The sequence below is a fragment of the Dipodomys ordii genome, unplaced genomic scaffold, assembly GCF_000151885.1.
Source record: "Dipodomys ordii isolate 6190 unplaced genomic scaffold, Dord_2.0 Scaffold46, whole genome shotgun sequence".
Taxonomy (NCBI): domain Eukaryota; kingdom Metazoa; phylum Chordata; class Mammalia; order Rodentia; family Heteromyidae; genus Dipodomys; species Dipodomys ordii.
The window spans coordinates 12,117,184-12,139,256 of NW_012267262.1; the positions used below are offsets into that span (position 1 = coordinate 12,117,184).

The 22,073-nt window shown below is 48.1% G+C and overlaps 1 protein-coding gene across 1 annotated transcript in view; it reads right to left on the minus strand.

The window, feature by feature from the left end:
- Abtb2 (ankyrin repeat and BTB (POZ) domain containing 2) overlaps positions 1-21,397 on the minus strand; it is a 163,518-nt gene extending 142,121 nt beyond the window's left edge. Inside the window, exon 1 of the mRNA XM_013019642.1 lies at positions 20,073-21,397. Within this exon, the coding sequence (XP_012875096.1) occupies positions 20,073-20,967 (895 nt within the window). The 5' untranslated portion in view covers positions 20,968-21,397. The remainder of the gene's footprint in view (positions 1-20,072) is intronic.
- Positions 21,398-22,073: the final 676 nt, after the last annotated feature.

Consider the following 22,073-nt stretch of genomic DNA (forward strand, 5'->3'; position numbering starts at 1 on the left):
TTGCAGTCATCACTTCTTTCAACTGGCTGTAGTCACAATGTCAAAGTGTGGGCTAAAGATTAAAAAAAAACTCGCTGAAATGAAATTCACTGATAAGTCATACTCAGATTGGGAAGGAGGGAAGGAAGGAAGAAGGGAGGGAAGGAGTTGTCATTGGGCCATGGGGTGCAAACAGCATACAACTGTCGTATCTTGTTAACAGTTAAGCACACTCCCCAAGAAATAGAGGAGGCTCTCAAAGACACTGCAGAACTGGGTGGCTCATGGGAAATGTTCTTAATAGTAGACCTGTAAATGTTCCTGTAAAGTTCTGGAAATGTTCCCAAGCTCCACCACCCCTGCTGGACTTTTCTAGAGCTATGGCTTGCAGAAGTCCAAATCAGATCCTCTACCTGAATTTTCAATTTATCAGCACCTTCATCGTCAAGATGCAAATGAGCTCCTTTATGAATGAGAAATGTCAGTTGTTGGATGAGGTGGCAGAGATTTTCAAGAAATCCAGCTGTGAGAAGTACTGACTTGCAGTAGGCCCCGCCTGTTTCCACTGGCACATCCCCAACAAGCCGGGGTTCGGGGTTTCAAATGGGCCGCTCACGATAAGAGAGGACTATCTTAAACCCAAAAGATGCTGGAGGAAAATGTCCCTCCAACTTGAAGGGTCTGGTGCTTTTACAATTTGAAGGCTTTCAACAATACATACACATACGAAACAAGCTTAAGAAGTGTTCCCCACAAACATATGAAAGGGTCACTTCAAATCACCTAAGTATTGCTTAATGTGGAAAAAATTAAAGCTTGAAAATCAGGGCCATAAAATGTAAGGAGTCTTGGAAAACAACCCTGTTTGACGCTGCAGAACTCGCTTAGGAAAATAGATGGGCTGTTCTTTTACTCCCTTTTCTAACTGCAGCCTGTATGCCAGCCATGTATATCTTGGATTCCTTCCCATCCTACCATGATTTCCTGTCTCGGTCTGGATCCCATGGTAACTGAAGCAATTTGGCATGCTGGATCCCTACGCAATGGCTGGCCACACAAGGGATTCCAAGTCGGTATCTCTTCCACAACAAACATGTATCTCTCTTTCAGCTCTGTAGCAGGGTTAGGCTCTTACAAAGTCTTCAAACAAATTTTCCCACCCAGACTCTTTTGCTTATTTCAAAGGGAAATGAGGATCGTTTTCAGGGCCAGAAGACAAAAGCTTTTCTTCAAAAGGATACCACATGGAGGCAGAGTATCTGCAAGGTGGACAGTAACAAACCAACAGGATGCCATCTAGCAAATGTCTAGTAGTTTTAGTTGAAAGCACCACCTCATTTATGGGATGGGCAGAAGTGATCCTTTAAAATGTATTTCCGAGTAGAATCTAAAAAATACTTGCACGTGGGTTACAGGTTTTAGATGTCCAAGACTTAACTTCTATTTGTCTTTCAGCTCTCTACCCACATGACACTACTTCCAGGACTGGGTACCCCCAGCCCTCTCTCTGGTTTAAGGGCCATGGTCTTCCTACCACAGCACACAGTACTGTTCAGTCAGTGCTCACTCTCCAGCTCAGGGCTTCTGAAGGGCACAGACCATAACCTCTCACCTCTATTCTGACACAGCACTTGACATAAACTAAGTGCTTTGTGAATGTGTACAGAATGGTCTGCGGACAGTCTATGGCCCCAGACTACATCACAGATTTGGGGAATTTGCCCTTGTAACCTCTCTGGGCTTCCTACACTTCTCCTTCATGAAGGCCTGCTCACAGCAAAGGGTATGATAAAACAGTCATCAAGATTAAAGCCAAATGCATACACTCTTACCCTCCCCAAGTACATTCCCCCAGTCCAGGCATTATCCTTCACATCGAGTTAAGGAAATGAATTATAACTGTAGACTTTGGGGCAGTTACAAGGGCAGGGGGTTTTGTTTTTGTTTTTGGAAAGCTGCTGCTGCTATTGCTAAATCCGTACAACCAACCCAACCTCTGATACTAGTGGATCTTGTTGTCCCCTTACCCACCCATCTACCCACCCAGGGGAATAGGGCCAGCCCAGCCTGCAGTACAGCAATGTGCCTATTGATTTTGCTAATAAAGCAAATAGACTATCTTTGAAACAGAGGCAACAGCAGCAGAACTGTTGCAAATCCTGTCCATTTCCTCTGCCATCTTAAGCAAGAACTAGTTTCAGTAAGAAATTTAGAAAGGCATCCATTTGAAGTGTGTTCAGAATGACAGGACCTGAGGGGCACAGAGGGCACAGGAAATCCACAAATAATAGTTAGCAGGAGGGAAAGGCTGGCTTTTCTGGGTGAGAAAGTCAAAAATCTCTAAAGCTATCAACCAATCACAGCGAACACACAGCTTTGCCCTCATCAAGGGTTACCTGTTTGACAAATCTTTTATAAAAAATCAGTTGTTCTATTTTAAGAGTATGCAACGCAATATTGTGACACATCTCTATACTCTTGCTGTTATACATAAACTGAGGCTCAGAAAAGTTTAATGAGGTCCCTACTCCTTAGAAGCTCAAGAACAGGCTAAAGTAATTGATGGCAACAAAAGAAGAAAGGGGAATTTGGAGTGAAAAGGGAGTGCTAACAGGGAAAGGCCATAGGGCACCTTCCTTAGATCCTGACCATGACCTGCGTGGAAATTCATTGAGCTCTGTACTTAAGATATAACACTATATGCACTCAGTTGAAAATACAGGGAAAGCAAAGCTAGGCACTGATGGCTTACACCTATAATAGTAGCTATTCAGGGGGCTGAGAGCTGAAGATCATAGCCTGAAGCCAGCCCAAGCACGGAAATCTGTGAGACTCCAATTAACCAGCAAAAAACTGGAAGTGGAGCTGTGACTCAAATGGTAGGTACTAGCCCTGAGTAAAAAAAACAAGCAAGAACATGAGGCCCTGAGTTCGAGCCTCGCACACACACATGCAAAAATAATGTAAAAAAATATGTGTGTGTGTGTGTGAGGAAAGCAAATAATGCCTATTTCAAGCTATACAGGGGCTGGGAAGGTGGCTCAGTGGTAGAGCGCTTGCCTTGCAAGCATGAGGCCCTGGGTTTGATTCCTCAGCACCACATAAGCAAAAAAAAAAAAAAAAAAAGTCTCAAGCTATACAGCCTGTGTTCTTGTCTCCTCTACTATGTCCCATTCAGCAGAGGAACTGGACATGAAGATGGTTTCTACCCAGATGTCGTGAACTTGGGAGCACATGACTAGGGCATCGTTGTCCTCTATGCTTCCTCATCCACTAAAGGAAAAGAACCATGGGTTCTTTTTACCACAGGCAAAGGTCATGGTGCTTGGTGGTGGCAATGAAAGCAGAAAGAGCTCCGATCATCCCAAGACAAACACCATCGAATCCAAGCCAAACGTTTCCTTCCCTTGGAAAGGAAATCTCCCAGCTAACGTGAATGCTCCTAGAGTGACTAATGAAAGCCTTCCATCTGGCACAGTGAGGACTAAACAGCCCCGTCTTTGTTCACCAAGCATAGACTCACAGGGGGTGCTTATGCCCAAGCACAGCACCAGACCTGGGAAAGGAGAAACTTGAACAACCCAACAGTTCTGTGTGCCCCAAGTGGAAGCCACTATGGCCTGAGGAGGAAAAACTGGGCTCATGGAGGTGTTTTGCATAAATGACAGGCAATCTCAATGGGTACTATAGTGGCTTACAGCATGGTTCAGGTGGCTCAGGGCATACTAATAATAAATAGCTACCGCCTACCGAGAAGCCACTAATTTTTTAACCTCAGGTGCTTGTATTCATCATAATCCTTGGTTCATGACCATTTTTAATTAGTTATAATAATGTGAGCTCACCTCCAAAACCAAAAGGCTAGAGTCATAACAACCATATATAGCTAAACCATATGTGGCCCCTGGGTAGCTGCCCTTCCAGGACATAGCCAGTGTCCATGTGTTGTCTCCTCATTTTCCATTTGTACTGTATTTGTATTTGTTTTACCTGTACTGTATTCCTGAGAACCTTTAATGTTAACCTTCAGAACTTTAAATTTATAAAAATAGCATCACAACATATACGATCTTTTGAGCTGATTTTTTTTCATTATGATAGTACTAAGGTTCATTCCATTCATGACCTTCCTCCTAGTCCTGCACCGCATGAAAGCTTTGCCTATGTTTTTGTGTCTCATCTTTACAACACATATGTCAGGTACAACTGTGTGTCTTTTTAAAAGATTGTTATTGTAAAGGTGTATAGAGTAGAGGGGTTACAGTTACATAAATCAGGTAAAAAGTACATTTCTTTTTGGCCAGTGTGTCACCTCTTCCCTCACTCAACTGTGTGTCTTTTATGGATTAAAAACAAACAAACAAACAAGCTGGGCATTGATGGCTTATGCCTATAATCCTAGCTACTAAGGAGGCTGAGATCTGAGGATTAAGGTTCAAAGCCAGCCTGGTTAGGAAAGACCATGAGACTCTTCTTTCCAATTAACCACCAAAAAGCTAAAAGTGGAGCTGTAGCTCAAGTGGTAGAGCACTAGACTTGAGCAAGTAAAGCTCAGGGATAGGGCTCAGGTCCTGAGTTCATGCCTTAATAATAGCATGCGCTCATGGGCAAACACGTGCGTGTACACACACACACACACACACACACACACACACACACACACACCAGGCTGAAAACTGCCCAGAAGGACATTATGAAAGCAGCCTAGGTAGGGCTCAAGCCAGTTTGTGTATGAAGCCCCGATTTCTCCTTGCTAATAGTCAGGATGTGCTAACGCATGAGTGGGATCCGTCTACATTGGAAGGGAAAGGTCAGCAAGACTCTCCCTCCCCAAGTCACAGTTACCATCAACATCACAACAGCTAACATCCTGGTACTTATATGCCATGTCTACTTCAAGTGCTTTAGAAGGTACCAACCATATAATTCCTTCAGCTGTCCTTGATAGAGAGAGTAGACTCTCTACCTAACAGACAAGTCAAGTGAGGCCCAGAGACATAAAGTCATTTGTCAAGGAACAAGTGGATCTAGGATCTGAGCTAGGCAGTCAGACTGCAGTGGTATACCCTCAGCCTACAGTACTGCTGCCTCTCAGCCTTCCAGAGACAACTGTGCAAGCATGAGCGGCCAGACTACAGCGTATGCCGACTTAGCTGAGGCCTGCATTTGCACCTGGGGTGGTGACTACAGCTTTTGCAGAATGCTCAATGAATGACCAGGGAAGGACTCTGTGTGAAGCCCATCCAGGGAGAGGAGCTGCCAGGAAGTAGGGAACAAGAGAACAGGACTGAGCAGGGAAGGAGGCAGGGGCAAGGAGGAACATGGCAGCCTCAGGAAGCAGCACAGAGGTGAATGTTGGTCTTGCCTGGGTCTGGAGGGAAATGAAAAGGCTCTAAAAGCCAGGGCTGGAGGGACCAGTGGGCAGTCCCTTCAGACATAGCACAGTGCTCTGCCTTGAAAAGCTCTGACATTCTACGCACAACCTGGGAACCTTATTTGACCTGGAATTTTGCTCTTTTCTTACAGAGGACACCTGACAAATATCACCACACCTCATCATATGTGACTGAGAAGACTGGACAAGACTGTTGGCTACTGCTAAGACAACACCCATCCCCCTGAGCTCCCCCTCGCCCGCCCCCAAGTTGCTCTACCCACGCCTCCATCCTACCTGTAGAGGATGTGCTCCCAGGGCAGCCTCATATCAGCCCCCTTGGCCACGTTTTCCCCAAGCTGTGCCCCTGGCTTGAGGCACACTCTAAGGGAAGTCCGGCAGATACCTAACTACCCCTTAGTGATGTTGGATGGGGATCCCCAATTCTGCCTGTTCATCCCATCACCCTGAGGAACACTAAAAATGTATGCATTGTGCAGTTATTTTGACCTAGCTTTCAAAGGTTTGAAATTGATATGTCCAGGTGAGCTTTAGGACATAAAAACTTCAAATGCTGCAAGATGTATTAGCCAGTCCTAGACATAACTGCCTGAAGGGTTTCCTGTAGTTTAGGAGGGAGGAAGAGTTGGGTGGGCTCATGCTACAGGTCAACTCTCTCTTTCTCTCTCTCCTTTTGAGGGTGGACAGCTGTATTGATAATGGACCCAAGAGGCCACAGCACAGATAACAAAGCAACTGTTTGGTAAGAAGAGTCAGAGTTACCCATTAACCATGAGTGACTTGTCTGGTGCCAAGAAAGCCACATGAAGGACAGCAGCTGGGTCAGTGGGAGGGGACACAGTGAGGCCCAGATCATCCTAATAGCATCAATAGTGAGTTTCCTGGCCTCCTGACGGTCCCCTCTTTCTTAGTTGCTTATTTTTGTGAGTGGGGCCAGGCTCAGTAGAACCAGACCTAAAAGGAGAGCTGAGCTATCATTATTTCCCAGTAGCACTTGGATTCCCCCAATTTAAACCCATCTCTTGCTACAGTTATGATGATAAAAATGATCGGATTCCCTACAAATGGTTCCGAGTTATTTAGAGGTTGTCGCAAGCGGCAGATTTAGCACATTCTGGGTGTGAGTAAAAAGGGTGGCAATGGTATAAATACATGGGCGCGTCATGCCACAAAGGAATCCTATAGAAAGAATCCAGCTCTGATTACACTGTGCCACTGGGCGGGGGCTTGTTATACACAGTTTAAAGCCGGCTGGTGGTGGTCACTGTGTGAGGCTCTAAATGACAACTGCACTGTCATGCTTTTTATCCTCATCATCTTTCAGGAGGGAGCTAGGAGAGAGAAGACACTTCGTGGAGTTTATGATCCACACATTTAATTTACACATTCACTCTAAGTGTGAACCCCCTCAGGACCACTTCCTCTGACAAAACAGATAATACATCCTCAAGCAGGAAAACACCACAGGACAGAGCTCACCAAATGCTGTCGCCAGTGACAAGGGCGACGGCACCCCTGGGCTGCTGGGTGCCAGGCACTGGGCTAGATGTTTTATTTTAACCCTCGCAACCTCTCTGCCAGGTAGATCTCAAGCATTATCCTTATTTTACATGGGGAGGGTGGAATTAAAACCTAGGAAGATTAAATAATTAGCTGAATGATCTAGGAGAATGAATGGCAAGGTCAGGATTTGAACCCATGTCCCCAGGTATGACCAAATATCTTCTGAGCCCCTTCTATAGCTCGAGAGGCTTCTCTTGGTTCTCACTGTCCCCCCAAAGGCTCTTCCCAAAGCCACCCGCTGCAAGGCCCCACTGAAGACATTGTTATTTTCCATCCCCTACTCCCAACAAGAGATGCAGGAGGACCACAAAGCATGTGAAATCTGCAAAACCTAAACCTTTGGAGTACAACGAAAGCACCAAGAGCCCCAGACTCCTGCGGTAGTTTCCCTGGTGGCAGCTGTCCAAGAGAATGCTGACAAGCTGCCTTTGGACAAAATGACTCTTCAAAGAGCTCCCCTCAACCCTCAAGTGGTGGAAGGGAGAGGGAGACAAAAAGGGAGGGGAGGGGGAGTGGGAGGGGAGAGGGAGGGGATAAGAGAGAGGGAGAGGAAGATGGAGAGAGAGAGAGAGGGAGAAAGAGAGGAAGAGAGAAAGAGAGGGAGGAAGGGAGAGAGGGTGGGAGAGGGAGAGAGAGAGGTAGAGAAAGAGAGAGAGTTCCTGAGTGAAGGTGAGTTCAGAGGAGGTCCTAGCTCAGAAGATAAACTCGAGGGCTGTGGAGGGCTGTTCTACAGACCCGGGAGGAAAGCTCAGGGAAGTGGCAGACTGAAGACTGAGGGTATGGCACACAGGAATGGTAGCAGTGAACACAGCAAGCTCACTCCCTGGGGTTGGCCTCCCACCTTGCAAACCTCCACCTCATCTACCTGAAAGGGGAACATGCCTCCTCCACACCCCCCTACCCATTCCCTCCCCCCCCACACACAGCTGTGAGACAGTGCAACACAGGAAGTCTTCTGTGAACTGCTCTGCTGGTGGTTTTAGACACATTCTGACATCTTGTTTAATCCTCATGGGATTCCTCATGTCTTATATTTTTAAAAAATAAATTTGTGTTTATGTGGTACCAAGGAATCGAACACAGGACCTCATGCATGATAGGCAAGTCACATTCTTTGCCCACCGTGCCTTATTTTTGATATCACCATTTCTCCGATAAGGCAACTGTTTCAGAGAAGCTAAGTGACTCGCCCTAGACCACACAGCTTGGAAAGCATAAAACATGCCCTCATGACAGGGGGCCAGAGGTTAGAGCCACAAGAATCAACAGCCTTCATCTCTGCTGCCATGAATCTTCTGCTTCTGCAAACAGAGCTTTAGAGAAGCTGGGGAAGGGCTCAAACGCTTCAGACCTTCGAAAATCCAGAAGGCTGGCCCCAAATGACCTGCTGGTGACCCAGTCTAATGGCCACATTGTCCCATAGAACTGTTGGGATGATGGAGATGTTCTATATTGGTCCTGTCCCGTATGGGTGCCACTGGGCATGCGGGGTGACCGAGTGCCGGAAACGTGACATGTGTGATGAGGAGAGGATTTGTAACCTTACAGAATGTGATTAAATTTGAACTTAATTAGCCACCCGGGGGGCTAGTGGCTACATTATTGAAGAGAATGGTGCTGAGGATTTTCTCACTCCTTGCTCCTCAGGCCTGACTGCAAGTGAAAAAAAGAAAAGAAACAGGAAAAGCAAAAACGACAACACACAAGCCCTCTTATTTCCAGAACAAACATCTCTGCTGTGATCCTGGAACCTCACAGCTGGAAGACAGAAATGGCCAATTTCCAAATAAAGGGGGTTTTCTGAGTATTAGATTTTCTTCTTATAAGAAAAAAAAATCAAATGTACCAAAGGAACCCAACTAAATTACTCAGGACAGGTTGCCACTTTTTTTTTTCCTGGTGACAAATGCCTTTGGCTTAGGATGACACAGGGCTCAAAATATGGTAGAAAGGAGAAGCCAGAGGGTAAACAAGAGCAGGCCTGGCGTTCTCGAAGGTGTCATAAATCCAGAAGAAATAGACTGCGGAGTTAAAAGCTTCCAAACATTCTTCCTCTGACACTATTTTAAGCAACCAATACACACAATCTCTCAGAGGTTGTTTCATTCACATGGACAGAGAGAAGCAATGCGCATCCCAGAATGTATCTTTAAACACATAGAGAAACAAACACCTACACCACAGGCCTGTGGGCCCCTTTGGCATCCCACTGAGGAAAGTACTATTTTAAGGCACCTAAAAAGCTCAGTTGTTCAGAACAGCAAAGGATGCTTTGGCCTGAGTTCAGCTCCTCGCACCCTCTGGGACCAACCCATTCATTTCTTTGCTCAGGAAATCACTGCATAAGCTTTAGTCCCCACCCAAGCCTCTCCCGAGGACAGGAGGAGGGCTGCCGCAGGGCGAACTGAGGACAACAGAGCTTTGGTTGAAGCCTGCTGTGTCTTTCCCTAGCTGTCACTTGAGCATCTCTGAGCCTCAGTTTTCTTCAGCTGCAAAATAAATGGAGAATACTTATGTAAGAATCATGGGACAGAATACTCAAGCTCACAGCCTTGGGCTTGGTACTTTGCAAAGGCTCTGTGCAGGGTTGGAAAGAGTGAGAATTGAGTCTCGGCTTCTCTGGTTGGTGATGGGATACAAGGAAGTCTGAGTTTGATTATAGTATCCACCACTTATAACCTGTGTGCTTTTGGGTGAGTTATGCAACCTCTCTGTGCCCCTATTTCCTAGAATTAACAGGACCCACAGCTTCTTAGCTGTAGGGTAAGAAGTATAATATAGGATGCCACTGCCATTCTAGGTCTCACTTGGCCCTTCCCAGGGGAACCTCACGAGTCCAGCTTTTCCGGGTGCTCTCGGGGGATCTCTCCAGATGAGGAACCAGCCGAAGCAGCATAGCTGGGAAATGAGGGAAAGCCTCGAAGCTGGGCGGGGCAGGGACAATGATGCTCTGCCCACTAATAATAGCTAACGTCTGAGTGCTCCCTATGTACCAGACACTGAGAACTCTGCCCACACGGCCTGGGCCCCACTCCAGACTGTTTACTTTGGAATTTCTGGAGGCAGAGCCTTCACACACACACACACACACACACACACACTTATTTTTAAGTTATCTAGATGATCCAAACGTGAATCTGGAGTTAAGAACCACTGAAATTACAACCCTATGAGGAGAACTATGACACTCCCCTGCAACTGAAGAGTTAAAGCAAGGCTCAGAGACCCCAGGCAATGCCCTCAGTAGGCAGCAGCCGCCTCAGATCTCAGCCCTCAGCCACCTACCTGGTTTCCCTGCTCCTCCTTCACACCGGGTCCCTGAGGCTTATCAACCCACTCTAGCAAGATCTCTTTCTGGCTCCATTTCTGACTCACGGTCGACCTCCAGGAATTAAAGCAGCCTGAGAATGGAGGCTCACTTTCCCAGAACTGAAGGACGCAGCGATCCACAAAACAACTGGACCCAATTAAACAGACCACATGTTAATGACAGGAAACAACAGAGCTGGTGATCTTCACTGAGAGCGGCTGGCAGCCTTCAGGAAAGCTAGAAAGCGAACTAGGGGTTCTCAGGCCATCAAACCAGATGATGAGAGACTGAAAATTAAATCTCTCTTGTCTTGAGACTTCCCAGCCCTGTTGGGAAGGAGGGCAATCTTTAATCCATCATATATATCATCAATGAAGTTCAAGGTGGCTTTCTCCCCAGACAGTCTCCCATTTGCTATCTCTCTGTGTGAAGTTTGAGACAAGCTACTAGTGAGATCGTTGTAGTCTTGCCTTTCCCATACTTCAGTCATTGGGCACTCTTTTTCTCCCAGTGGCTAAGCACCTAAACCTTGCTTCCACACTTCATTCTCCTCCTCTACCTCACGCCTCTGAGCTGTTGGCAAAGTCACTGGTCCTGACTTCAAAACACATTCACAAACTCCTCCTCTATGGCCATCTAGCCTGAGCCCCATCCCCTCTTATCTACATTATTCTAAAAAAATCTAAGCGGGTCAGCTTGCTGCCATGTTTGATACTACGCTGTCATTTCCAACAGAGGGAATACCCTGTTAAAACGCAAAATAAGTCATGTCACTCAAGTTCATTCAATGGCTCCCAGCTTACTCAGAATTAAATGCCAAGCAAGGTAAGCTGGATGTGGTGGTATTCACACCTATCATCCTAGCACTTGGGAAGACCAAGCAGGAGACTCCCAAGTACAAAGACAACTTGGGCTACATAGTGAGACCCATTCTCAAAAAACCAGGGCAAATAAAATTAAAAAGTGAAACAACAACAACAACAAAACCCAGGCTACTACTGGCACAATGGCCAATAGGTCCCGCCCAACCATTCCACCATTCCTCTCCTACTCTCCCCATCATTGGTCCTTCCCAGCCACACTGGTGTTCCTTGGTGCCTTTGAAAATTACCAGGAACCTGAAGCTGCCTTCCTCAGCCACACAGGGCTCTGGTGGCATTCCTACTGTTGCCATGATCCGCAAGGCAATGACCTTTACTTCTCCAGGTATTTAATCCATTCACCACCACTTAGAATAGAGCCCATCAGACAGCAAGTGCTCAATAAATATTCACTGAATGAACAAATGGATGCACCCCAAACTGAACTTTCTCCTCACTCCTAGTGTAGAGTCCTTTCCACTCTAACTACCCTATGCCTTTTTGGGGACCTGATGTCTACAAGACAGTAACTGGGACACTTGAGCCAATGCCTTTCAGAGGCAGCTCTAGCCCAAGGGGGCCTTGTCACCTGCTACTGTGCCAGCATAGCTCTGGCTTGCCCAGCTTGTCCTGGGAGGATGAAGTCCAGAACAACAGCTGCAAGCAACGTGTTTCCCAATAGCGTCCCATTTTACAACTTGATCCAGCCCGCAGCTCAGATGAGATGGAGAAGAAAATACCAGGGCCTAGATTTTCACAGAGGCAACTTTTTTTTGACTCCTCTTGGATTTAAGTTCTGCCTTCTCCAGGACATTTCATTGATTGTTCAGCTTGGGATTTGGAGGATGGATAGGGGAAGAGGGACACACAAGCGATGGGAATGGGGAAGGAGAGCCAGAGCCCTGGAGCACTAAGTGCCCTCCATGTCCCGGACCTTCAGAATTCCTGGCAGCTTGTCATCCTCAGTTACTCTCATTTTCCCTCCTTGTTGAAAAACCCACCCTGCCAACTGTAACAAACACAGCACTTAAAAATATCTCACTGGATTAGACAGCGCTGTCTTCTAAGCTCCTCACAATACCCATCTCTGTCTCACATCGAATAAAGAAGGGTGTAGCTTAGTTCTGTTTTTCTCTAGCTGCTCCCCTGCTATAAATACCCTAGTCTGGAAGGGTGAGCTTCAAACACCGGCTGTATGAAGTCACCTCGGAGCTGGATCTTACCACATCGATGGCCTGCCAGGGGCTGGACACAGCTATCAAGCTGTTTAGGTCAGCCAAAAAGCACACAGAACTCATCCTTCTCAGAGAAGGGGGTAGGGTGAAGCCAAACTCTAAGTACAGTACTCACAGTTCATGCTAATATAAAAAAGATGGCGTGCAGTCTTCCTACCCAGCTGGGTCTTCAGAGAGCACATCCAACTCCATCCTCGGCCATTTCTTTCCCCAGGATACTAATTACAGGGCTTGACCTTAGGAAAATGATTTCACAGTATTCTTGTGGGGTCCAGAAACATGGTGAGAGACAGAAAGGCCCTGGGAGAATCAATCTAGCCCAATGTCTTCATACCAGACAAAGAAAGCGATCCAAAATAATGGAGTGAATCACTCCAGTCACACAGGGGGCAAGCTCCAGTCTGGAACTTTCTGGATCTAAATCCATAGTTCTCTGCACTGGATTGTTCTAGACACTTGCGCACATATATTATTTGTGCACATGTTTATTTGTGTTCAGTGTGAGCCTTTGCTTGGGTTTACTAGTACCATTCCTCATAGCAAATGCTGGTTTTCATACTTTCGAAGACAGAAGCTAAAAATACAAAAAATAAAGCAACAATCAATCCAAAAATCCTAAAACTTTCAACCAAGGGACTAGGGGTATAGTTTGGTGGTAGAACACTTGTTCAGCATGTACAAGGCCTTGGGTTGGACCCACATCATAATTTTTTTTCTTCAACAAAGCCTTGGACACAATTGTAGGGCTGTTTTTCCCAACTGAGGTCCAATGGAATCTCTCCCAACCAAAGCTTAGTATTCAAATCACTAACTACCAATGACTCGTTATGTACTTTTGTAACATCTTTCGGGAGGGTTTTATGTTTGCCTCCCAAGTGATAAGAAAATTCTTCCTGTAACTGCAATAGGAAAAGGTCGAACACCAAAGTGATTGTCTAAGCTCTTGGTGATCTTTCACATTTTGCTGTCAGAAAAGTTCAGCTGGACCTAACAGAGTCCAATACTGACGGAAATGAGCTATCAAGTGGTTTAGCAATATAGCATTTAACATGGTTAAAAACCTTTATCCACTCTGGAAGGACCTTAAGCAAGAATTGAAAATGACCTAATCATCAGAATTGAGCTGTCACTTGATCAATCCTAAACTGAAAATTGAACATGTAGCTGATACTTAAACCCAGAATAAAATAAAATAAACCCCCTTTTAGGACCCTTTGATTTCATCTTGTTTCAGGCTGCTCCCTGCTTTTTGTGGTTGAGAATTCAGCTTTAAGGGCATTAAGTGTAGTGACCTCTCACTTAACAAGTTTGCTGGTCCGCAACTCCCATGTTGAATTGAGATTGCTCTGGCCTGAAATGCTGCATTCAGGGCTACAAAAGAAATAACCAAGTCAGAAGCCAACTTTGACAAGAGCAGCAAAGCCAAGGGGAGAGTTTTCACACTCCCTTGGCCTGAGTTTGCTGGGTTAAGGTCTTCCATTACTTCTACTGCTAGGACAGTACATGGTGCATTTTTGAGGTCAAGCTTTCAATCAGTAAGAGGGAGTAATGAGCAATCTGGGGCTGTGGTTAAGATGAGCTGGGGAACAGACACACTCCATTTCTGAATTATATAAAAATAAGTTTTGGAAAACTCCTGTCTTGCACTCTGGCAGGCTTCTTAACATCTGGATAAAAGATGTGGGAAATTTCCCCTCTTTTCCTGTGTTATCTACCCAGCTCCTCCTTGTGATGTATCTGAGTCTCCCAGCCAAGCAGGGTTACTCGTTGTTCCCCAACACACATTCCAGATCTTTTTCATACTGTTCCTCTGAGCCCTGAGCCTAGTACCTACCTCCTCTTTCTTACCACAGCTGTCTGCTGAGCTCACAGCCCATATCCTTTAGAAGCAGCCCTCACTCCTTCCTACCCTCCTTGGCCAGAACTCACTTCTATCCTCCTTTGTGCTTTCCCATCACCAAAAGCTTTGAGCTCTCCGCTCATGGGCTAGAAACTTTATGCAACTTTCAGAAACATGGGGAGGGTCAATGAAGTAATTCAACACAAATCACCAGGATGGATGACTGCATGCAGGAAATGCCTCACTGTCAGAAGCAGTGACAACAAACTTCTGTGCAGCTATCCACGTGCATGCCTTACTGTCCCTACTAAATTGTGAAGGACTTGACAGGCAAGAACCCCGGCCCTTCTCCTATCTCTCTCCTTTACCTTATATGTAGCTGGCCCTCAATAAGTAGATTAATGAGGCTGGCGTGGCATTTCTCAGACTTATGTGGGCTGTTTCCCAATGGACTCCACCCAGTCCAGCAAGAGGTCCAAAGCAACCAAAGCTGCAAAACCATTTAGACCTTTTGAAAAACAAGCAAGATGACCACAACGTGTTTAAAAGATGGGCAGGCAAGCAAAACACAAGTCACCTGGACATTGCTATGGCCCTAGACCTTGGTGGCTGCAAAAAACCAGCTCCAATACCCACAGCACAACAGTTCCTGGGAGGCCTAGCACTTTGCACCTGCACCATCACTGGCATCCTGGCAGCAGTGGACATGTGCTCAGAGGTTAAAGTCCTGTCTCACCGCCAGATCATCTTGTTCTTGGGACAACAGAGCTAGAGCTGAGCGGGGATGATAGCACTTCTTCCAAAGTCCCTTAATTTCCTCCTTCCTCCATATGAAGGTGTTACTCATCAAGGAGAGCCTTGTGACTAATACTTGTTCCCTGAGATTTGGGTCAGGCTCCTATCTTGCACAAAAAGCTCCTATTTTAGCAAAAGTGAACCAAATCTATGCACTCAACACAAATCTGTAAAAAAAAACGATGGTAATGAGAATATTTTATGAGAAACATAATACAACAAAGTTCCTACCAAAAATGCTAAGTAAATCCTCCCAAGCACCCCATGAGTCTTATCTTAGCGATCAGTGTTTCTCAAGCTGCGCCGGAGATATCTGTAAATGTCTGCAGACATTTTTTGATTTTCACAACTGGTATGTGTGTGGGGGGGATATAATTAATGCATCCCCACTAAGTACAAGATAACCCCATGATAAAAAAGAAAACTCTAGTTGGGTACCAATGGTTTATACCTATTATCCTAGCTACTCAGGAGGCTGAGATCTGAGGATTGAGGTTTGAAACCGACCTGGGTAGGAACGCTGTGAGACTCTTATTTCCAATTAGGTAGTAAAAAGCTGAAAGTGGAGCTGTGGCACAAGTGGTCGAGTTAAAAAGCTAAGAGACAGTGCCTAGGCCCTGACTTCAAGCCCCAGGATGTGAATGCATGCTTTTGTGTGTGTGTGTATGTGTGTGTGTGTGTGTGTGTTGGTACTGGGGGTTAAACTCATGGCTCTGTCCCTTAGCTTTTTCACTCAGGGATAGTGCTCTACTACTAGAGCCACAGCGCTGCTTCTAGCTCTTTGATTAATTGGGGATAAGAAAGAGTGTGGAGGATCTGTCTACCAGACTTTTCTGCCCATAATCCTCAGATCTCAGTCTCCTGAGTAGCTAGGTATACAGGAGTGAGCCACCAGTACCCAGCTATCCAATCCATCCATATAAGCAGTAGAGGTAAGCTTCAAACCCTTATCCTTGCCCCTACAACAGAGCCACCCTCCTGTGCTCTCTGTGCACTGTTCTGGAGTGAGAACATTATCACCAGTAGCCTATCATTTAACTGACACTCTAGGAAGAGAAGAGGATTTGCTCAAATTCCATGGACTCTCACGAAAAATGGCCAGGAAGAAACCTGGAAGTGATGCTCTTTGTCAAATCTACATACAGAGTTCCTTGAGAATGAGAGAGAAGGATGGGGGGGGTAAAAGGAGAGGTTTCCCTTTGCTGCCAGCTCCCTGTTTATAAATACTCCATTAAAGTGGTTTCTCTGCCTCCCACAAGGAAGCCATGAATATGTCATGATTTAATGGCATCGCCTGGGATCTGAAACATCAGTACCAAATGGGCAACAATATTATATAACTCCTGCTGCTCTGTGAAGCTGGGATCGTGTTTTATAAACACTACAGAACTTTTATCATCCATCTTGGGCTGAGCAAAACCATATTTGTGTGGCATTCTGCGTAATGGACAGGAATAGATGGATCAGGTCTCTTAAAGTCCCGGCTGGAAGACGTTAAAAGTTTAAGAGCCCCATATAGCTGAGTCAAATGCATGTGACCATGCTGTATAATTAGCAGGCATAACAACAATAAATATATAATTTAAGGGGAAGACCAGCAGGACAAGAATACTAAGCAGCACTCTCTTTCCCATACGTAGCCATTTCCCAGTTGTTCTTCAGCGGTGTAAACTGTCTCCCTACCGGCAGTGGGGCAATTTCAATATTAAAAAAAAAAAAAAGTTCTGTGAGTCTCCATTCGTTCCCTAAGCAGTTGATACTTCCCTCTGAAGCCAGCTTTCAGGCATATGCAATTCACTGCTTTTCTTATTAAACATTCATTTCACTTTGTCTAAAAGGACAATAGGTAGAGCCACCTCGAGTTTCCATGTATGAGAAATGAGTGTCCACCATGCCTGTAACAGAGTTCCTTGGAGGCCAGACAATGCTCAGAGGAAGGCATTTTGGCTCTGAGCATCTGGGGAGTGCTGCTGTCTACCACGTGGGGAATCCTGCAGCCTTGACCCACCATGTTGACTTGAGGAGAGGTCAAAGCATGAGGTCAAACTGGGCATCAGTGGCTCATGCCAGTAATCCTAGCCACTCAGCAGGCTGAGATCTGAGGATCCCAGTTCAAAGCCAGCCTAGACAGAAAAGTCCATGAGACTCTTATCTTCCATTGACCAGCAAAAAAGCCAGAAGCAGAGGTATGGTTTAACTGGTAGAGCACCAGCCTTGAGTGGATAAAGCTAAGGGAGAGTGCTCTTGCCCTGAGTTCAAACCCAAGTACCAAGACCAAAAAGATTCAATTTTAAAAAATAGCCTATAAAGAAAAAACCCAAGGGATGCTGCCCTCAATAAGAAATACTCTTTGGCTGGATGGTTTTCCCAGAAAAGCACCTGTTTTTGTTTTGTTTTGTTTTGTTTAGCAATCTAACCACTTTGCATTTTCAGGCTACCCTGGAGAGGCAGCTGCTCTTCCTGGCTTTGATTTGCAGTTAGAAAACAGTCCAGTGTGGAGGGCACCAGCAGGGGATGGGGCTGACAGGCACACTGGTGTTTGATTTTTCTACCCTGCACTATAGTTCTTTCTTTAGTGTACTTTGGTTGTGTAGGGTTAGAGCTTCAGTACTTTATTTTTCCCCTTTACATCTTTCAGATCAGTGCCGGGATCTTCTTTCCACCAAAAGTATAACATTCTTCCCTGGCATTGTGATAACCAGATGGAAATCCCCTGGCCCTTCACTTCCTCTTCTGGAGCTAGTGTTCCAGGCTTTGATAACCCCAATTTAAAGGGCAAAGCATAATTACCAGCTGTGACATCATCAGTTGATCTTATGGACTGACCTCCATTCTGACTTAAGAGGAAGAAAATTCAAAGGCAAATGCTTCTCCATTGCAGGACATGGCAGGGCCAGGATTAAAGCAAGGCATGTCACAGGAAAGTCGGGTAGGTAATAAAGAATATCTTCATTCTTTATTCGGCCTTGCATGTCAATTGCTCTCCTTGGACTAAACTGGGTCCCCTCCACAGGGGGACCCCCCACCACAGTTCCAATTCCAGGTTCATCACTTAGTGTCTGTGTAAGATGTTGAGCGGATTGTCTAAGTGTTCCAGGATCTTATTCCCTCATCTGTATAATGGTGTAACACGTATACTCTTGTCTTCACTAGGCAATCAACACAGAAGACTTCTTTCTGTGATCTTGGAAGGTGTAGGACTTTCTCCCCACTAGTGAACAAGCAGTTCTGCAGTAGACACCCTACAGTGTCCTCTAGCTCAAATCAAGCTGACACTATATGCCCGGCCATAGCATCACACTGCACAGGTCCAGGGATCCACCCTCAAGACTGCTCCCTTTAGATGTCAATTGAAAACTTCAGGTTGTTTTACCTGTGCCCCAGACATGACTGGCTCTAAATCAGAACTCAGGGAAACACTTCCCAGCTACTAACTTATAATAAAGGATATGACAAAGAATCCAGATGAAGAGATGCATGGGCTAAGGTAAGGAAGAAGGAATGCCACCCTCCAGGAACCTATGAAGCTCTAACCTTTGGGTTTTTATGGAGACCTCATTATACATGCATGACTGATTAAATTCTTGGCTATTTGTAAACAACTTAACCTTCTGCCTCGTTTCCCTTCCCTGGAGTTTTGGGGTGTGGAGTTAAAAGTACCAACCCTCTGAAGTCCTGCCTGCCCTGTCTTTCTGGAGACTTTGCTCATCCTGAAGTCCTCATTTACCTAGTGGTGGCCAGCTCTTAGTCCACCTATTGGTATATGAAAAACACTAGCACTTTGGAAGATTTTAGGACTCACATGCCAGGAAGCATGGACTGAGACCAGATACATATTTCACAATAGCACACTACCAAAGAGGTTGTTAACATATAAAAGTAGCTAATATATCAAGTGCTAAGAAGAGTGACTAACACATTAAGGGCTGTTTTACGTCTTGGCGATTGTGATTATGTTTAAGCACATTTGAATGTGGTTCCCTTTATGCCATTCCAGGACCCACCTGGCTGGCCTCTTCCACTGCCTGCTTATTTGCCACTGAAAGCTGTACCCAAAATGGGTTTTCCAATTAGATAGCAAGGATGTCTAACGACAGTCCTTTCCACATGATTTATGGTGGCCAGCTCCTGAATTGAAGCTTGATAGACAGCATGCTGTTGAATGTGTCACACCTAGGCTTAACCAGGATGAAGTTACTTTGCCTTCATCCTTGGCCAGGAAGACATGCCATCCTTTGGAGAAGGCCAACTACTCAACAGTTCCTTCCCCAGACTTGAAACCACACTATTGTCCATTCCTCCCCTCCCCCAGCTCATCTGCATGTGGTGTACTGCATGGTTTACTGCACTCTCCCTCCTAGAAAGCTCAACATGTTGTGCGTTTCAGTTGTTCACAAAGTTTTTAATCAACCGCTCACCAGATAAAGGACAGCTTGGGAAATTTAGTGTCTGGAGCACACACGCAAGACACATGGCTCCCTACCTGAGAAGAGGATAGAGGATCCTCCAGGTTTCATTACCTCTGGGCACACAGTAATAAGAACCCACCACTAAGCATCTATCTGGATGCCTCCGCTGAGGGGCGTGGCTACCTGCATCCTTCAGCCCCATAAAGGCCATGGCAAAGCACCAGGCGCTGGGCTTGACGCTCTCCCCCTGCCCATCCCACTTATCCACGGCTTAGGTAGTGGAGTTCAGATGGATCCTTCGGCTGAGCCACTGGGAAAACCAACTGCTCTCCCGACTGTTTGGGAAAACCAGCAACCGGTGGCCAAAGCAAATCGCGTAAACTAGAACAGGATGGTAAACTTCACTTGGTGAGGGGTTCAGGAATGACTCGAGCCAAAGGCCCAATAAATGAAGACCTAGAAAGTGACAACGCCACGCCGAACTGGATGGAGAAGCGCGATTTTATCCTTCAAATATCAGCCACTCCAAATACTTTCTGACCAAAGCCATTTAATGAACTCCTTCATCCTCAGACCCAACATTTGTCTCCCAGTGTTCCAGAACACCACGCAGCTTGGTCCCAGGAAATTGGCTCCCAGAGTAACTCACATCCCACCCGTGGATCAAGGCCCCACGGCGCACTTACCGTTGGCGTTCTTGCCGCAGATGAGGTGCTCGTAGGGCTGCAGGACGCCCCACAGCTCCGCATCGTTGTTGATGACCATCTCCAAGGCTTCCGCTGATACCTCTCCACCTCCCGCCCCTCCACCGCCGCCACCGTCGGGGCTCTGGCTGGCCAACACCCTGGCCCGGATCTCCTCCACCAGGTTCTCCATGCAGGCGGTGAGCGAGATGGCTGCGTACTCGTGGATGCGCACGGAGATGCGAGTGTCCACCATCCAGCGGAAGAAACGGCCCACGGAGAAGGTGAGGCCGCAGCGGGCCGACTTGCCCCGCCGCAGCCCGTCGCCCGCGCTCATGCTGTACAACGACAGCGCCTTGACGGCGGCCAGCGCGCAGCTCTCGGCCAGCGCCCAGCTGTGCACCAGGCGCACGGCGCTCTGCACCTCGAAGCGGGTGCACTTGGCGTGCAGCACGCTCAGGCGCTGCGCCTCGCGGGCCACGCGGATGAGCGCCCGGCGCAGCAGCCCCGCCAGGCGCCGCACCGCCTCGGAGGAGAAGGCGGGCATCCGCCGGCCCCCGCCGGCGCCTTTGCGGAGTACCCGGGCCACGTCTCCCTCGGTCCAGGGGAACTCCTCCAGCTCGGGGAGCCGCGGGCAGCGCGAGAAGAGGTCGGCCACTTCGGGATCCTCGGGCAGCACCGTGTTCACCGTGTCCCAGCTGTTGTGGCGACTGTTCATGGAGCCCGAGTAGCACCACCAGGCCGCCCCGCGGTGCTGCTGCGCCGAAGAGTTGAGCGCCTGCGAGTTGGACTTGGAGGACGACAGGCTGAGCGAGCGGCACGAGTCCCCCGCCCCATACCCGGAGTCCAAGGTCAAGTCCTCCAGCGTTTTCAAAGTGGAGCTGTACGTCCCGGCCATGGGAGCCTGCCGCGGGCGGCCTCGCCGATCCGGGGTCGGGGGCGCTCACCACTCCATGGCCTCCTCCTCCTCGCCCCGACCGGGCAGAGGGCGAGCTCTAGGCTCTCCCCGGAGTCCCGGGACTCGGAGGCTGCATCGCCGGCCCGCCCGGCGGCGGCGGCGAGAAGGCCGGCGAGGTTCGCCGCGAGCCGGAGCGCCACGCACCCCGCGGGGTGCCCGACGCGGAGCTGTCAGTGGAATGGTTCCCCGCCGCGCCTCCCGGGCACTCGTCCTGGTCCACCTCCACTTCCCGCCCGCCGAGCGTCCGTCTTCCAAAGACAAGGGATCCCCGGGAGAACGAGGCGGCGGTAGCCGGAGGAGGCGGCGCGGAGCGCTGGGGCGCAGGGCGAGTCCCGCACCAGCCGGCGTGAAAAGCACTCGGCAAACTTCTGCACTAAGGCCGGCCGCCGTCCCCACAGCTGGGTACCCCGCCGCGGCCCGCATGCAAATAACTCAGGCCGGCCGGCCAATCACCGACCGCGACGGGAAGGGGCTGCACCAATGATCACCGAGGGGGCGGAAACTATGCAGATTTCCACCACCCCTCCTCTCCACTGTTCCCCTCCACCCCTCGCCGCGGGTGAAACCCCGCGGAGGCGGAGGCGGGGCGGGAGGCCCGGCGTGGAGGGTAGCGTCTGGGAGGATGGGGGCGGGGCGAGCGGGCCGCCGAGGAGGTGGGGAAGCGGGGACTCGGGAGTGTGTGTATGTGTGTGTGTGGGTGGGGGGGCTCCAATGGAAGAGAAAACCCCGGGTGCTGCCCTCTAGGCGTCGGGCAAAGCTCTCTGCCGTCGAGCGTCCCAGTGCTGGGGGGCGGGTGGGGGTGGGGAGGCCGGGGAGGGGACCCAGGCCGGGCCCCTCACCTCTCCCCTAGACTCTGCCAGGCCCCTCCTGCTTTCCGAGATGAAAGGCACTGGGGCTTTCGGGGGGAGAGATCCGTCTGGTTTTCTTTACGTGGCCATTCGGCTCCAATCAGAGCGGGATTTCTTCTTAACCTGGGTTGGGGAAAATAGCCGGGCTCCAGACGAATGGGATCCCCTGCTCCCCGCCTCCTCCTCCTCCCCTCCCCC